At 39.8% G+C, this 19449-nt stretch overlaps 1 protein-coding gene across 2 annotated transcripts; it reads left to right on the forward strand.

Moving 5' to 3' along the window:
* Positions 1-406: 406 nt before the first annotated feature.
* lrif1 (ligand dependent nuclear receptor interacting factor 1) lies at positions 407-19235 on the forward strand. 2 transcript variants are annotated; one of them, XM_061902352.1, is made up of 4 exons: positions 407-721; positions 14593-15273; positions 15337-16522; positions 17858-19235. In XM_061902352.1, exons 1-4 carry the CDS (start codon positions 648-650, stop codon positions 18413-18415), a joined length of 2499 nt encoding a protein of 832 aa, XP_061758336.1. In that variant the 5' UTR covers positions 407-647; the 3' UTR covers positions 18416-19235. The 2 variants fall into 2 exon arrangements, with proteins under 2 accessions (XP_061758336.1, XP_061758334.1); XM_061902350.1 differs by having other exon boundaries at positions 14593-16522.
* The last annotated feature ends 214 nt before the right edge of the window (positions 19236-19449 follow it).

Below are 19449 nucleotides of genomic sequence, written 5' to 3' on the forward strand. Positions count from 1 at the left end.
AGAAAGATCCCGAGCCTTGATTTGAACCCAGGACTGCAGGACCTTCGTATTGTGAGGCAGACGCACTAACCCCTCTGCCACCGTGAAGCCCTGCAAATCATTGTATTCTCTTTATTTACTATTTACACAAAGTGACAACTTCACTGCTTTTGGGGTTTGTAGATTGTTAGTCATCAGGTCATATATCAGTAGATTGTTAGTCATCAGGTCATATATCAGTAGATTGTTAGTCATCAGGTCATATATCAGTAGATTGTTAGTCATCAGGTCATATATCAGTAGATTGTTAGTCATCAGGTCATATATCAGTAGATTTACTCGTTAAAGGGACAGTGTAGTAATATCAAGTGTCCAGAGGGGGCAGTGTGATTACTTTAGGATTTCTAGAGCTTTTATGTCAGAAGAAGAGAAAGAAGAAGAAGAAGAAGAAGAAGCAGGGGGGCGGGGAGAAGCAACCTCCTTCCTTGTGTGGAGAATGTCTCATTGAAAGAAGAACAAGGTCTTAAATGTTTTGCCTTCAGTTGATTTGAAAGCGTGATTGTGACAAGGTCGTGTTCATCAACAAGCTGGAGGCACATGTGGATGAAGAAAGGTGGACGTTGTGTTTAGTGGCTCACTAACTAAACTAGCAAGAATGCATCATTAGTATGTTGTTGGAGTCCCGCCAGTGGAGGAGAAGAAGCATGTATTTATCTCCTAGCGAACATCATGCAGCTCCAAGGTAACAATCCTGCTTTATAATGATGTACAAGTGTGACTGGGAACACAACATTAATGATGTACAAGTGTGACTGGGAAGACAACATTAATGATGTACAAGTGTGACTGGGAAGACAACATTAATGATGTACAAGTGTGACTGGGAACACAACATTAATGATGTACAAGTGTGACCGGGAAGACAACATTAATGATGTACAAGTGTGACCGGGAAGACAACATTAATGATGTACAAGTGTGACTGGGAAGACAACATTAATGATGTACAAGTGTGACCGGGAAGACAACATTAATGATGTACAAGTGTGACTGGGAACACAACATTAATGATGTACAAGTGTGACCGGGAAGACAACATTAATGATGTACAAGTGTGACCGGGAAGACAACATTAATGATGTACAAGTGTGACTGGGAACACAACATTAATGATGTACAAGTGTGACTGGGAACACAACATTAATGATGTACAAGTGTGACTGGGAAGACAACATTAATGATGTACAAGTGTGACTGGGAACACAACATTAATGATGTACAAGTGTGACTGGGAACACAACATTAATGATGTACAAGTGTGACCGGGAAGACAACATTAATGATGTACAAGTGTGACCGGGAAGACAACATTAATGATGTACAAGTGTGACTGGGAAGACAACATTAATGATGTACAAGTGTGACCGGGAAGACAACATTAATGATGTACAAGTGTGACTGGGAAGACAACATTAATGATGTACAAGTGTGACTGGGAAGACAACATTAATGATGTACAAGTGTGACTGGGAACACAACATTAATGATGTACAAGTGTGACTGGGAAGACAACATTAATGATGTACAAGTGTGACTGGGAAGACAACATTAATGATGTACAAGTGTGACCGGGAAGACAACATTAATGATGTACAAGTGTGACCGGGAAGACAACATTAATGATGTACAAGTGTGACCGGGAAGACAACATTAATGATGTACAAGTGTGACCGGGAAGACAACATTAATGATGTACAAGTGTGACCGGGAAGACAACATTAATGATGTACAAGTGTGACTGGGAAGACAACATTAATGATGTACAAGTGTGACTGGGAAGACAACATTAATGATGTACAAGTGTGACTGGGAACACAACATTAATGATGTACAAGTGTGACCGGGAAGACAACATTAATGATGTACAAGTGTGACCGGGAAGACAACATTAATGATGTACAAGTGTGACCGGGAAGACAACATTAATGATGTACAAGTGTGACCGGGAAGACAACATTAATGATGTACAAGTGTGACCGGGAAGACAACATTAATGATGTACAAGTGTGACCGGGAAGACAACATTAATGATGTACAAGTGTGACCGGGAAGACAACATTAATGATGTACAAGTGTGACTGGGAACACAACATTAATGATGTACAAGTGTGACTGGGAAGACAACATTAATGATGTACAAGTGTGACTGGGAAGACAACATCAATGATGTACAAGTGTGACTGGGAACACAACATTAATGATGTACAAGTGTGACTGGGAACACAACATTAATGATGTACAAGTGTGACCGGGAAGACAACATTAATGATGTACAAGTGTGACCGGGAAGACAACATTAATGATGTACAAGTGTGACCGGGAAGACAACATTAATGATGTACAAGTGTGACTGGGAACACAACATTAATGATGTACAAGTGTGACTGGGAAGACAACATTAATGATGTACAAGTGTGACTGGGAAGACAACATTAATGATGTACAAGTGTGACTGGGAACACAACATTAATGATGTACAAGTGTGACTGGGAAGACAACATTAATGATGTACAAGTGTGACTGGGAACACAACATTAATGATGTACAAGTGTGACCGGGAAGACAACATTAATGATGTACAAGTGTGACCGGGAAGACAACATTAATGATGTACAAGTGTGACTGGGAACACAACATTAATGATGTACAAGTGTGACCGGGAACACAACATTAATGATGTACAAGTGTGACCGGGAAGACAACATTAATGATGTACAAGTGTGACTGGGAAGACAACATTAATGATGTACAAGTGTGACTGGGAAGACAACATTAATGATGTACAAGTGTGACTGGGAACACAACATTAATGATGTACAAGTGTGACTGGGAACACAACATTAATGATGTACAAGTGTGACCGGGAAGACAACATTAATGATGTACAAGTGTGACCGGGAAGACAACATTAATGATGTACAAGTGTGACTGGGAAGACAACATTAATGATGTACAAGTGTGACCGGGAAGACAACATTAATGATGTACAAGTGTGACTGGGAACACAACATTAATGATGTACAAGTGTGACCGGGAAGACAACATTAATGATGTACAAGTGTGACCGGGAAGACAACATTAATGATGTACAAGTGTGACTGGGAACACAACATTAATGATGTACAAGTGTGACTGGGAACACAACATTAATGATGTACAAGTGTGACTGGGAAGACAACATTAATGATGTACAAGTGTGACTGGGAACACAACATTAATGATGTACAAGTGTGACTGGGAACACAACATTAATGATGTACAAGTGTGACCGGGAAGACAACATTAATGATGTACAAGTGTGACCGGGAAGACAACATTAATGATGTACAAGTGTGACTGGGAAGACAACATTAATGATGTACAAGTGTGACCGGGAAGACAACATTAATGATGTACAAGTGTGACTGGGAAGACAACATTAATGATGTACAAGTGTGACTGGGAAGACAACATTAATGATGTACAAGTGTGACTGGGAAGACAATATTAATGATGTACAAGTGTGACTGGGAAGACAACATTAATGATGTACAAGTGTGACCGGGAAGACAACATTAATGATGTACAAGTGTGACTGGGAAGACAACATTAATGATGTACAAGTGTGACCGGGAAGACAACATTAATGATGTACAAGTGTGACCGGGAAGACAACATTAATGATGTACAAGTGTGACCGGGAAGACAACATTAATGATGTACAAGTGTGACTGGGAAGACAACATTAATGATGTACAAGTGTGACTGGGAACACAACATTAATGATGTACAAGTGTGACCGGGAAGACAACATTAATGATGTACAAGTGTGACCGGGAAGACAACATTAATGATGTACAAGTGTGACCGGGAAGACAACATTAATGATGTACAAGTGTGACCGGGAAGACAACATTAATGATGTACAAGTGTGACCGGGAAGACAACATTAATGATGTACAAGTGTGACTGGGAACACAACATTAATGATGTACAAGTGTGACTGGGAAGACAACATTAATGATGTACAAGTGTGACTGGGAAGACAACATCAATGATGTACAAGTGTGACTGGGAACACAACATTAATGATGTACAAGTGTGACTGGGAACACAACATTAATGATGTACAAGTGTGACCGGGAAGACAACATTAATGATGTACAAGTGTGACCGGGAAGACAACATTAATGATGTACAAGTGTGACCGGGAAGACAACATTAATGATGTACAAGTGTGACCGGGAACACAACATTAATGATGTACAAGTGTGACTGGGAAGACAACATTAATGATGTACAAGTGTGACTGGGAAGACAACATTAATGATGTACAAGTGTGACTGGGAACACAACATTAATGATGTACAAGTGTGACTGGGAAGACAACATTAATGATGTACAAGTGTGACTGGGAACACAACATTAATGATGTACAAGTGTGACCGGGAAGACAACATTAATGATGTACAAGTGTGACCGGGAAGACAACATTAATGATGTACAAGTGTGACCGGGAACACAACATTAATGATGTACAAGTGTGACCGGGAAGACAACATTAATGATGTACAAGTGTGACCGGGAAGACAACATTAATGATGTACAAGTGTGACCGGGAACACAACATTAATGATGTACAAGTGTGACTGGGAACACAACATTAATGATGTACAAGTGTGACCGGGAAGACAACATTAATGATGTACAAGTGTGACTGGGAAGACAACATTAATGATGTACAAGTGTGACTGGGAAGACAACATTAATGATGTACAAGTGTGACCGGGAAGACAACATTAATGACGTACAAGTGTGACCGGGAAGACAACATTAATGATGTACAAGTGTGACCGGGAAGACAACATTAATGATGTACAAGTGTGACTGGGAAGACAACATTAATGATGTACAAGTGTGACCGAGAAGACAACATTAATGATGTACAAGTGTGACCGGGAAGACAACATTAATGATGTACAAGTGTGACTGGGAACACAACATTAATGATGTACAAGTGTGACTGGGAACACAACATTAATGATGTACAAGTGTGACTGGGAACACAACATTAATGATGTACAAGTGTGACTGGGAAGACAACATTAATGATGTACAAGTGTGACTGGGAAGACAACATTAATGATGTACAAGTGTGACTGGGAAGACAACATTAATGATGTACAAGTGTGACCGGGAAGACAACATTAATGATGTACAAGTGTGACCGGGAAGACAACATTAATGATGTACAAGTGTGACCGGGAAGACAACATTAATGATGTACAAGTGTGACTGGGAACACAACATTAATGATGTACAAGTGTGACCGGGAAGACAACATTAATGATGTACAAGTGTGACCGGGAAGACAACATTAATGATGTACAAGTGTGACTGGGAAGACAACATTAATGATGTACAAGTGTGACCGAGAAGACAACATTAATGATGTACAAGTGTGACCGGGAAGACAACATTAATGACGTACAAGTGTGACCGGGAAGACAACATTAATGATGTACAAGTGTGACCGGGAAGACAACATTAATGATGTACAAGTGTGACTGGGAAGACAACATTAATGATGTACAAGTGTGACCGGGAAGACAACATTAATGATGTACAAGTGTGACTGGGAAGACAACATTAATGATGTACAAGTGTGACCGAGAAGACAACATTAATGATGTACAAGTGTGACCGGGAAGACAACATTAATGATGTACAAGTGTGACCGGGAAGACAACATTAATGATGTACAAGTGTGACCGGGAACACAACATTAATGATGTACAAGTGTGACTGGGAAGACAACATTAATGATGTACAAGTGTGACTGGGAAGACAACATTAATGATGTACAAGTGTGACTGGGAACACAACATTAATGATGTACAAGTGTGACTGGGAAGACAACATTAATGATGTACAAGTGTGACTGGGAACACAACATTAATGATGTACAAGTGTGACCGGGAAGACAACATTAATGATGTACAAGTGTGACCGGGAAGACAACATTAATGATGTACAAGTGTGACCGGGAACACAACATTAATGATGTACAAGTGTGACCGGGAAGACAACATTAATGATGTACAAGTGTGACCGGGAAGACAACATTAATGATGTACAAGTGTGACCGGGAAGACAACATTAATGATGTACAAGTGTGACTGGGAACACAACATTAATGATGTACAAGTGTGACTGGGAACACAACATTAATGATGTACAAGTGTGACTGGGAAGACAACATTAATGATGTACAAGTGTGACTGGGAAGACAACATTAATGATGTACAAGTGTGACTGGGAAGACAACATTAATGATGTACAAGTGTGACTGGGAAGACAACATTAATGATGTACAAGTGTGACCGGGAAGACAACATTAATGATGTACAAGTGTGACTGGGAAGACAACATTAATGATGTACAAGTGTGACCGGGAAGACAACATTAATGATGTACAAGTGTGACCGGGAAGACAACATTAATGATGTACAAGTGTGATCGGGAAGACAACATTGATGATGTACAAGTGTGACTGGGAACACAACATTAATGATGTACAAGTGTGACTGGGAACACAACATTAATGATGTACAAGTGTGACCGGGAAGACAACATTAATGATGTACAAGTGTGACCGGGAAGACAACATTAATGATGTACAAGTGTGACCGGGAAGACAACATTAATGATGTACAAGTGTGACCGGGAAGACAACATTAATGATGTACAAGTGTGATCGGGAAGACAACATTGATGATGTACAAGTGTGACTGGGAACACAACATTAATGATGTACAAGTGTGACCGGGAAGACAACATTAATGATGTACAAGTGTGACCGGGAAGACAACATTAATGATGTACAAGTGTGACCGGGAAGACAACATTAATGATGTACAAGTGTGACCGGGAAGACAACATAAAAGCAGAGCTCTATTTTTGATCGTTTACCATGAGGTGGCAACTTGTCCAGGGTGTACCCCGCATTCTTTGTCCAGGGTGTACACATGCAGCTGTGATAGGCTCCAGCACCCCCTGCGACCCCGAAAGGGACAAGCGGTAGTAAATGGATGGATGGATGTGTGTTGAATGATATTTCTCAAGAGGTGTTCGTAAGGCGGGGCGATATGGCGGAAAACCATTTTAGTGATTTATATCAGTCGATATCCATAAATATTGATTATATGTATCATCTATCGAAAAATATATGAAATGTAAACATGTTTTATTTAAAATGCAAACTTTCTCTGATTAGAATCCCCTCAGCTATGGAGGCAGAAAGGGAAGGAAATGTACACAACATTCCCAAATAACACGTGACAATACCTTCCTAAATTGAAGCTGCAAAAATAAGGAATGTGTGGGAACTGCTTAGTAAAGTGTAACAAAATAGTACAAAGTGTGTAAATGTAAACATACTTAGTAAAGTGTAACAAAATAGTACAAAGTGTGTAAATGTAAACATACTTGGTAAAGTGTAACAAAATAGTACAAAGTGTGTAAATGTAAACATACTTAGTAAAGTGTAACAAAATAGTACAAAGTGTGTAAATGTAAACATACTTGGTAAAGTGTAACAAAATAGTACAAAGTGTGTAAATGTAAACATACTTGGTAAAGTGTAACAAAATAGTACAGTGTGTAAATGTAAACATACTTGGTAAAGTGTAACAAAATAGTACAAAGTGTGTAAATGTAAACATACTTAGTAATGTGTAACAAAATAGTAGAAAGTGTGTAAATGTAAACATACTTAGGAAAGTGTAACGAAATAGTACAAAGTGTGTAAATGTAAACATACTTAGTAAAGTGTAACAAAATAGTACAAAGTGTGTAAATGTAAACATACTTGGTAAAGTGTAACAAAATAGTACAAAGTGTGTAAATGTAAACATACTTGGTAAAGTGTAACAAAATAGTACAAAGTGTGTAAATGTAAACATACTTAGAAAAGTGTAACGAAATAGTACAAAGTGTCAATGTAAACATACTTAGTAAAGTGTAACAAAATAGTACAAAGTGTCAATGTAAACATACTTAGTAAAGTGTAACGAAATAGTACAAAGTGTCAATGTAAACATACTTAGTAAAGTGTAACAAAATAGTACAAAGTGTGTCAATGTAAACATACTTAGTAAAGTGTAACAAAATAGTACAAAGTGTGTAAATGTAAACATACTTAGTAAAGTGTAACAAAATAGTAGAAAGTGTGTACATGTAAACAGAGAGAAAGCTGAAAGAAGTATGGTCTGCATGTTTAGGGAGGTTCACACTCCAATACAGTAGGTGGCAGTAATGCTCCTTTTAAGGTGGAGTACTCTGCCATAAAAAAGTGCAAGTTCTTACGCTTTTGTCTATGAAGGTTTTCATTCATCCACGTCAAAAACCAGGAGGGTGTGCCTGGGCAAGGATGGTTTCGCTCTATCGTTGTGGGAAAGAACAACTGTTTTGGACTAGACATGACCAATATAAGTCTATCAACTTACGCTTTCTTCCCAAGATTAAAAAAAAATAATCGGTCGTTTAATTTTTATTGCTATTGATTACTTGTCTATCGTAAAATATATTGATATTGATTATCGAGTATGTATTATACCAGGAGTCAGCAACCTTTTTGAAAGCAAGAGCTACTTCTTGGGCACTGATTCATGCCAAGGGCTACCAGTTTGATACACACTTAAATAAATTGCCAGAAATAGCCAATCTGCTCAATTTACCTTTAACTCTATGTGAATTGTATTTATATAGCGCTTTTCTCTAGTGACTCAAAGCGCTTTTACATAGTGAAAGCCAATATCTAAGTTACATTTTTAAACCAGTGTGGGTGGCACTGGGAGCAGGTGGGTAAAGTGTCGTGCCCAAGGACACAATGGCAGTGACTTGGATGGCAGAAGCGGGGATTGAACCTGCAACCCTCCCTCAAGTTGCTGGCACGGCCGCTCTACCAACCGAGCTTTACCGTTAATATATTAATAATTAATGATATTTATCTTTGCGGAAACACTGATCATCTTAACGATTTCTCACAATAATTATATATAGAAACAGATAAATATCAATACATGCAACACTTTATTTTTATATTTTCTCTAAGTGCACATTTTTCAAATTGGAACATTTTCAAATGATCCCTTCTAAAACAGTCTTGTGAAATCACAATATCCCATTTGAACTGGCTAGCCACTAACATTTTTTAACCAATCATGAATTACTTTGCACCATGTTTGTACAAATAATAACTCATGTAAAATACAAAAGTCAACTCTCAAATTTTCAAATAAATCATGTCACACTTTGAACTGGACAGCAAATCTGTTATCTGTTTCTTTGTCAGTTCGTGGGAAGCCTGGCATTGCATGCTGTTAACTAGTGTGTTGTTGTACTCTGCTGTGTAACTTCACAGGGAGTCTTGCAGATGTGTTCTGTCTTTCTTCTTCATGAAGTTCATGTCAGAAAAGGCTGATTCACAAAGATAAGTTGAAGCAAACAGGCTTGCAAGCTTCATAGCTGCTGCGCATACACCACTGAACTGTTCTGTGTCAACAAGGCACCAAACGTTTGGTGCAGCCTTGTGGGCTTTAAATTTTAGACTGTCAGGAAAGAAGAGGAAGGAATTTAAAAGGTAAAAAGGTATATGTTTAAAAATCCTAAAATCATTTTTAAGGTTGTATTTTTTCTCTAAAATTGTCTTTCTGAAAGTTTTAAGAAGCAAAGTAAAAAAGTAATGAATTTATTTAAAGGCCTACTGAAATGAGATGTTCTTCTTTAAACGGGGTTAGCAGTTCCATTCTATGTGTCATACTTCATCATTTCCCCATATTTTTGCTGAAAGGATTTAGTAGAGAACATCGACGATAAAGTTCACAACTTTTGGTCGCTAATAAAAAAGCCTTGCCTGTAGCGGAAGTAGCAGACGATGTGCGTGTGACGTCACGGGTTGTGGGGCTCCTCACATCTGAACATTGTTTATAATCATGGCCACCTGCAGCAAGAGCTATTCAGGCCGAGAAAGCGACAATTTCCCCATTAATTTGAGTATGGCTGGGCGATAAAACAATAATATATATCGCGATAGACATGTGATCAATATCAATAGAAAATGGGGTCGATAGAACGTTCGATAATTTCACTGAGTTCAGTTAGAAAAAAATAGTAAGAAACGCAGAGCCGGAACCGCAAGGCATTCTGGGAAATGCTAACAGGAAAAAAAAAAAAAGCAACGATTGATTGATACTTTTATTAGTAGATTGCACAGTACAGTACATATTCCGTACAATTGACCACTAAATGCTAACACCCCAATAGGTTTTTCAACTTGTTTAAGTCGGGGTCCACCTTCATCAACGAAACAGGAATATGAGTGCGGCAGCAAGAGAGGAAATTGTAAATAAAAAAGGAAATGTCACGTCACCAGTTTGGCAGTATTTTGGATTTTTTAAGTCCGATACGAATCAGAGTAATACTGTTTGCAAACTTTGCAAGGTCGTCGTCCCGAGCAAGTCTTGGAACACGACAAACTTCTTTTAGCACCTGAGCCGCTCTCAGCCGCTGGAGTAGAGCAGCAAACAGCCACAACATCAGCCGGTGCAAGTGGAGCAGCACCCAAGCGGCAACAACAGACCACCATGGAGAGGCACTCGGCAGCAGTGCCATACGACAACAATTCAAAACGTTATAAAGAAATAAGGGATGCAGTGGTGTATCAATTAGTGAAGGACATGCTACCGCTCAGCATAGTTGAGAAGTCTGGCTAAGCATTTATTTAATGTCAATATTTGCACATCGACAAGTATTTTCATTTATTTGACTGTTTTTCTTAATACTGACCTCGTTCTAAAGTTTAAAGGTTATATTTAAAATACAAGTATTTAAATTTAGCCTTTTTTCTCCTGGTCTTTATTTAGAATTGTTTTTTTGTTTGTTTTTTATCTATAATTATCGATATTGACTGATATGAAACACTTATATCGTGATACATTTTTTAGTCATATCGCCCAGCCCTAAATTTGAGCGAAGGTGAAAGATTCGTGGATGAGGAAAGTTAGAGTGAAGCACACAAAAAAAAAAAGGCAACGGCTCCAGGCGGCAGCAGTGGGAGCGTTTCAGATGTAATTAGACACATTTACTAGGATAATTCTGGAAAATCCCTTATCTGCTTATTGTGTTAATAGTGTTTTAGTGAGATTATAAAGTCATACCTAAAAGTCGGATGGCTGCCGGAATGCCAGTGTCTCTGAGAGAAGCCGAGGAGCCAAGATCACAGCTGCCTTTTTGACAGCTGCAGGAGGAGGTCGCATATTCCACTCAGGTCTCCAATAAGAGACAACTTAATATCACAATTTTCCCATCCAAAAACTAGCTGGTTGACGTAGAGAAACATGTTCGCTTGACCGCTCTGTGTTTAAGATTCACAACAAAGAAAGAAACACCGGCTGTGTCTCGGTTGCTAAAGGCAGCTGCAATCCACCGCTTTCCACCAACAGCATTCTTCTTTATAGTCTCCATTATTAATTGAACAAATTGCAAAAGATTCAGCAACACAGATGTCCAAATTACTGTGTAATTATGCCATGAAAAGAGGCGACTTTTGCCCATAAGTGGTGCTGGGCTAATATGTCCGCTCCAACCAATAACGTCACAAGCACGCCTCAACATAAGCGTCATCATTCTGCCACGTTTTCCACTAGATACCTCGCGGGAAATTTTGAATTGCAATTTAGTAAACTAAAAAGTCCGTATTGGCATGTGTTGCAATGTTAATATTTCATCATTGATATATATATCCCCCCCCCCCTTGTTTTCCTGTATCTCACCTTTTTTGTAAGGGGCGCTGGAAGCCAGCAGACCCGTCAGCCATCCTGTTCTGTCTCCCTGTAATGTTTGTCTGATCTTGAATGGGATTGTGCTGAAAAGTTTTATTTTCCTGACGGAATAAATAAAGTACTATCTAATTTAATCTAATCTATAAACTATCAGACTGCGTGGTCGCTAGTAGTGGCTTTCAGTAGGCCTTTAAACAAGTGAAGACCAAGTCTTTTAAATATTTTCTTGGATTTTCAAATTCTATTTGAGTTTTGTCTCTCTTAGAATTAAAAATGTTGAGCAAAGCGAGACCAGCTTGCTAGTAAATAAATAAAATTTCAAAAATAGAGGCAGCTCACTGGTAAGTGCTGCTATTTGAGCTATTTTTAGAACAGGCCAGCGGGCGACTCATCTGGTCCTTACGGGCTACCTGGTGCCCGCGGGCACTGCGTTGGGTGACCCCTGCATTATACTATACTACTGAGCTGGTTCTTATATTTTCGAGTTGTCTTTACAGTTATTGTGAAGTTACATTCCTAACAACCTGGTTACAGCCCCATTTCGCTACAAAGGAAAGGCAAAATATTACCCACATATGCATTGTAGTTCTAAACCACTGCAAACTACAAATAACCACAAATGCATTCGATTCTGTTCTAGTTGAAAAATAAATGTATGTTGACATGATTCTTCATGAATAAAGATATCTTTAAGAACTCAGATTATATATAAGATATGAGAAGCGATGATGCTGACAAAACAGCCTGCATACAAATGTTCTGATTTGTTCTTCTATTTTAGCACATTTGCCTTCAATATCTAATCTACTTTGATGTACTTCAAGTGATGATACAAAGTGTACCGAATTCAAACTCAATATTTTCCCGCATGATCGAGTGATGTGATTAATTGATATTAGATTTGGTACAGTTTGTTCCAGACATGTTAAACATGTTACATATAGGGACGGTTTTGAAAGCCGACTAATCATCGACTATCCTACAGTTAGTCGACTATTCAGATTATGAAACTTAGTTTTTGCCGCATCCCAAACTTAAAGCATGAGGGAAAAATGCACTACCGACCAAATAAAAGTTGATAAATCCGAAAGAGAAAGAAAAGATCCAGTATTATCTGCTCACAGATGTTGTTGTTTGAGCCAGTCCTGGATAGTCTTACTCCTAATGTTGTAATTCTCACAGAAATGAGGCAAAAATACTACCTTATCACTGCAAATTCATCTTGAGATACGTTTAGGCATGTGCTAACTTACACTAAAGTTGACCACTTCATTTACAAAAAAATATTTCCACTAAAAGTGCTGTTCATTACATTCCCTGAAAAGTAGATGAAAACCGGCCCTTTTTGAGCTACGTGTAGCGCATTGAACGAAACCTCTGGTCTGTCATCCAATGACGGTTTTTCGTCTCTAAGGGTGGAGGTGGAGACGCTAGCATACACAGTTGAGGTTCGTAACGTAAACGTGAGATAACAAAGTAGAAATGATCCAGATCAGCCCAAAATTGTGAGGACGTGTCTCTTATCCCATTTCCTGAAATTTAAATGAAACACTCTGCCCATAAACTTTTGAGCTATCTAAAGCGGAATGAACGACTCTGCTGGGCTGCTAGCATACACACACACAGTAGAGTAAACTTAAGGTAACATAGTACAAATCTAATCGGTTGTTCCTCATTCCAATTCCTGAAAGTTTCATGAAAATCTGCCCATTACTTTTTGCTAACAGACAGACAAACCTACATACGACTACCGTATTTTTCGGATTATAAATCGCTCCAGAGTATACGTCGCACCGGCCGAAAATGCATAGTAAAGAAGGAAAAAAACGTATATACGTCACACTGGAGTATAAGTCGCAATTTGGGGGAAATGTATTTGATAAAATCCAACAGCAAGAATAGACATTTGAGAGGCAATTTTAAAATAAATAAAGAATAGTGAAGAAGAGGCTGAATAAGTGTAGCTTATATGAGGCATAAATAAGCAACTGCTATGTTAACCTAAGAGTCATTCAAATAACTATAACATATAGAACATGCTATACCTTTACCAAACTATCTCTCACTCCTAATCCATAAATCTTCTTCCTGGATGTGGCTTCTAAACAACTCTGACAACTCCAAAGGTAAACACTGTGCCGCTTCCTCTTGTCCTTTTCTGCTGCATATTTCACTACATCCAGCTTGTCATCTGCACTACATGATCTCCTTTTCAACGCCATTTTTCTTCAGCCCTTCTCACTTTTTATAAGTTACCACCAACATTGAAATGATCCATTTTAATAGCGAGGGCAGTAGCATATAGCATATAGCAGTTAGCATTCCATGACCCACAATGCACTTCTGCCATGACCCTCCCCCGCCAAATTCTTATTGGTTGACGTGTGTGTGACGATCGCTGACATGTTCTTGGTCTCTTCTGCGAATCAAATAAAAAATAATGATATTTTACGGTAATGTGTTAATAATTTCACTCATAAGTCGCTCCAGAGTACATGTTGCACCCCCGGCCAAATTATGAAAAAACTGCGACTTATAGTCCGAAAAATACGGTACATATTTTACTGGCACAGGTAACAAGGATTTAAAAAATGAATATGATATTGTGAAAACCTACTATGACATCAATTAATAATTAATTGTGTTTTATAAAGATTAGTGAAGCAATAAGCCTAAACATGGAAATATATTGGAGTAATATGTCTGTTAATTTGATTTTCTCTCTCTGCAGGACAGGTATCTTCTACCAGGCCATGCCTGCCATAGGAGCTGATGGCAAAAACGTCATGTCGCTGATCCCTGTTCAAATGGTTAATGGAAATATTGTCCAAACTCTAAAAAACAAGCCTCAAGCGTGCAAGTTTATACCAGTAACCGTTGGGCCTGCACCTGTTCCCGTTGGAAGAAAGGCACTCATGACTTCTTTAGCCGGCCAACCCACAGTCAGCAGTCCGGCTTCCTTTGTGAATTCCTTGTCCAATCAACTTGGTATAGCAGACCAAAGGCTGGCGCTTGGCGTGTCGTTAAATCACCACCCGTTAAGGATTTTTGAACCGCACCCCAGAGGCCATGTGCAAGCTGTTCCAGCGTCTCAACCTCCCTCTTGCAGGAAACAGATTTTCACTCCATTAACGAACACCCTATCGACTTCAGACCCGACCAGTACGACCAATGGATCGTCCAAGACATCAGTCTATGAACGCAATGCTGTTTCAAACCATTCCGAAGCTGAGAGTATTTTTTCTGCATCGCCTCAGACGTCACTGTCACTGGGTGTATCCAATGCACATTTGACATTAATTCCAAAGGTATCCCATCGGTCCAACAGCCCAATGAAGTGGGTGATTGAAGAAGTTAACTTTAATGAGTCATCTACTGAACTTTCACATTCTTTGACAGTTAGTTCCAATACCTTTCCAACGACGGAACACGGCAGCAAAAACGTTGGGATAGTGCCAAGTCTTAGTTCCAATACTTTTCCAACAATGGAACAGGGCAGCAAGAATGTTGGGATAGTGCCAAGTGTTAGTTCCAAGATGTTTCCAACAATGGAACAGGGCAGCAAGAATGTTGGGATAGTGGAAAGTCTTAGTTCTAAGACATTTCCAACAATGGAACAGGGCAGCAAAAATGTTGGGATAGTGCCAAGTCTTAGTTCTAAGACATTTCCAACAATGGAACAGGGCAGCAAGAATGTTGGGATAGTGGAAAGTCTTAGTTCCAAGACGTTTCCAACAATGGAACAGGGCAGCAAGAATGTTGGGATAGTGGCAAGCCTTAGTTCTAAGACGTTTCCAACAATGGAACAGGGCAGCAAGAATGTTGGGATAGTGGAAAGTTTTAGTTCCAAGGCTTTCCAAATAATGCAACAAGGCAGCAAGAATGTTGGGGTAGTGCAAAGTCTTAGTTCCAAGACTTTCCAAACAATGAAACTGGGCCCCAATAACGATGGGGTAGTGGAGATAATGAAGCCTTTTCCTCCATCGGGCTTGACAAGTGAAGCTGATCGTCAAAAAGCCTTGGTCATATATGACGGGACGGTGTTTTTTGCATCCACAAAGTGCAACGGTTCACTTCCAACAGGAAGCCAGGAAACCTTGTCGACCGCTGCAGCTGAAAAAGTTTGCCGTCTCAAAGAATTCCCAGTAGCATCATCAAAGAGTTCACTCATTATTTCAAAGGAGCCAAATGAAGTGATCGACCTTTGCAATGACAATGATCCAGAGGATTTGTGTCAAACAACACCATTAGCTGTTCCTTTGGATGAAGATAACGTGATATTTGTGTCATATATTCCACCAAACCCCAAGTCTGTGCCAACACTGTGCCCGGTAGCTGAAACACTTGAGAATGAAACCGACCAGACAAGCATAAAGAGCCTGGACAGTGTGACTGAACACAACAAGACAAACCTCAATGGTTCCAGTTCTGTCCTTAATCAACTAACACGCAAACACACAAACGGAATCCCTACTGAAAGAAGACTACAACCTGACCAGAGCATGTTGGTCAGCACAGAAACTCATAACATTGATGTCATAAGCAGTCAACACAGGACGAAGCAACAGATGGACACCATGGAGTTGGCCCTAGAAATGAATAGTTTGTCAGATTCCAGTATTTCAGACCACAACAACAGAGGATCCACGGATGAAATCAAGGTAAGGAAACTAACTGTCTTGCAAGTAGGTGTTCCCCCTGGTTCAGGTCAAAGTTTGTCCCTCTAATTTCCATTTTTATATTATTACTAGCTCCCCATTGGGATGAGCTAACATTTTGGGTAGAAATGCACCACAATAAAATTGTTGAAAATGAGAAAATCAAAGACACAAAAAATATTATTACCTTTGACTATGTTTCCAGGCACTAAATTAGTCCGATTTCTCAAATAGTAGCAGATGAGCTTCTCTGAGACGGCTTCTCACAGTTTGTGAAGAAATTCCTTGGTTATGCAAACCATTTGTTCCAGCAGCTGGTCTCAGACAATCATGGAGGTGCACTTGTTGGATGTGGAGGTCCTGGGTTCGTGTGGTTACACGTTGTCTTCGGTTGTGAGGCCGGATGGATGTACTACCAAATTCTCTGAAACGCCTTTGAAGACGGCTTATGGTAGAGAAATGAACATTCAATTCACTGGCAACAGCTCTGGTGGACACTCCTGCAGTCAGCATGCCGACTGCACGCTCCCTCCAAACTTGCGACATCTGTGGCATTGTGTTGTGTGATAAAATTGCCCATTTCAGAGGGGCCTTTTATTGTGGGCAGTCTAAGGCACACCTGTGCAATAATCATGCTGTTTAATCAGCATTCTAATATGCCACACCTGTGAGGTGGGATGGATTATATTGGCAAAGAAGAAATGCTCGCTAACAGATTTATGAGCAGTATTTGAGAGGAATAGATCTTTTGTGTACATCCATCCATCCATTTTCGACCGCTTATTCCCTTTCGGGGTCGCGGGGGGCGCTGGCGCCTATCTCAGCTACAATCGGGCGGAAGGCGGGGTACACCCTGGACAAGTCGCCAGCTCATCGCAGGGCCAACACAGATAGACAGACAACATTCACACTCACATTCACACACTAGGGCCAATTTAGTGTTGCCAATCAACCTATCCCCAGGTGCATGTCTTTGGAGGTGGGAGGAAGCCGGAGTACCCGGAGGGAACCCACGCATTCACGGGGAGAACATGCAAACTCCACACAGAAAGATCCCGAGCCTGGATTTGAACCCAGGACTGCAGGACCTTCGTATTGTGAGGCAGACGCACTAACCCCTCTGCCACCGTGAAGCCCTTTTGTGTACATAGTTAACTCATAAAAAATGGGAGCAAAAACAAAAATGTTGCGTTGATTTTTTTGTTCAGTAAATTCCTAAAACTGGTGAAATAACATATTGATCAAATTGGAATAAGTTACATAAGGAACTTTAGGGAGACTGTCGACTTGTGTGTTCCATATTGTGTCAGACTTGCTCAAAGCTTTGCATTTTTCCAGATCTGGACAAATGCAGAACCAGTGTGCAGATCTTCCAGAAACCACAAAACTGACCACCTTTACAGGAAAATGTTTGGGATTACGTCTGAGGTGAAAATTTGCCTGCAGAAGATGAACACCGTATCATCTGAGGAGTCTGAAGAGAAGAGATCCTCCTTGGAACGGAAGGAACTTTGTTGGCAGGACTCTGTCATTAAAAAAAGGAAACTCTCAGACAAAGATCATTTGCCAGGAGTTACAGTTACTCTAAGTCCGGATGCACATGCTTTGTGTGATCTGGACCCGGATTCAGTGGTTGGTTACGTGGAGCCGATAGATGACGATCTCCCCGACGTGGCTGAGTCACACGCCACCAACTCCCAGGATTTGGCTGTCCAGGCCCTCAACGGTGTTCCTACGAACACGAGCAGAATGGGAAGGGCCAGGAAGCGCACAAAGTGTCCATGTTGTGTCTCCGGCGGTCTGAGGGTGGACGTCCCGGCCAGGCCAAGAGTGCTCAAAGTAAGGAAAGAGTGTAAAAGTGGTGGACGTCGGCAAAAGTTCCAATCAAACAAGTGAATGTAAGACCCACCTGAACCAGAAACACTTGAAGTTCTAAAAGCAGCAAATGATCAGAAAAGAAAAGTTTTTATTGCCATTGTTTGAGAAGGGGTTCACAAACTAGGAATTTTACCTGGCGCAATCGTGCAACATAAAAGACATGTAATGTTGCATGATTGCGCCAGGTAAAATTCCCAGTTTGTGAACCCCTTTTCAAACAATGGCAAAATGATGTTGTACTATTTGAATTTACAATTCAATGCACCAGTTTGTGTTATTTGGAAATGTTACACAACAGATGTCCTCCACTCAACATTTACACTCAAGTAAGGAAATCCCTTTTTGCAATTCCATCCTTATTTTTGCTGGTATATGTTCCTATGCTGCTGAAATATCTGCACTACATTGTAAGTTTCATAGAATTGTGTAAGTATTTTTAAAAGAGGGATATTTCTAAAACCTTGATTGTATCGTTCTCATAGTGTAAAAATAGTGAATAATGTCCGTGTTACTGTCTCGGCAGCCTCAGGTTTACTAACTCTACTGGTCTGTAATGTTACCATCGCGCTCTTAGCATAACGTTAACGCTAACATTTCTTTGCACGCCTTGTATTAGTTATTCCCAGCCTCTATGTCTGACTTCTTGATTTCTTTGCCTTGGCCCGTTATTTTAGGATAGGATGTTACTTATCAAACCAACTGTTAGCAAATGACACGTTGGTTTAATTCAGTACTGTACAGGCATGTATGTCAAAGATGTGGTTACCTCTCTAATAAAATTGTTGTAGCACTTTTATATTAACATTATTTTATACAATAAAAACAGGTAACTGACAAAGTTGTTGCGGTAAATCGTTTTTTCATGATGGGGTAAAAACAGGGGTTTTGAATAGCGATGTGACGTTCGTAAACAAATTGAGTCTTTTGAACGACTTAAGTCAGGGGTGTCCAAAGTGCGGCCCGCAGGTCATTTTTTAACGGCCCCACGGCACATTTTAAAAATACGAGTGAAAATGTTTTAAAACGTAAAAAGTGATATAAAGCAGCAAACG

This window comes from Nerophis ophidion, linkage group LG06, assembly GCF_033978795.1.
Source record: "Nerophis ophidion isolate RoL-2023_Sa linkage group LG06, RoL_Noph_v1.0, whole genome shotgun sequence".
Lineage (NCBI taxonomy): Eukaryota > Metazoa > Chordata > Actinopteri > Syngnathiformes > Syngnathidae > Nerophis > Nerophis ophidion.

Excerpts from the sequence above, each read along its gene's own strand:
- lrif1 (XM_061902350.1), top strand. The coding sequence starts at position 648 with ATGTTGTTGGAGTCCCGCCAGTGGAGGAGAAGAAGCATGTATTTATCT. Across the intron at positions 722-14,592 it reads GAACATCATGCAGCTCCAAG|GACAGGTATCTTCTACCAGG; the intron begins GTAACAATCCTG and ends CTCTCTCTGCAG. Across the intron at positions 16,523-17,857 it reads GATCCACGGATGAAATCAAG|ATCTGGACAAATGCAGAACC; the intron begins GTAAGGAAACTA and ends GCATTTTTCCAG.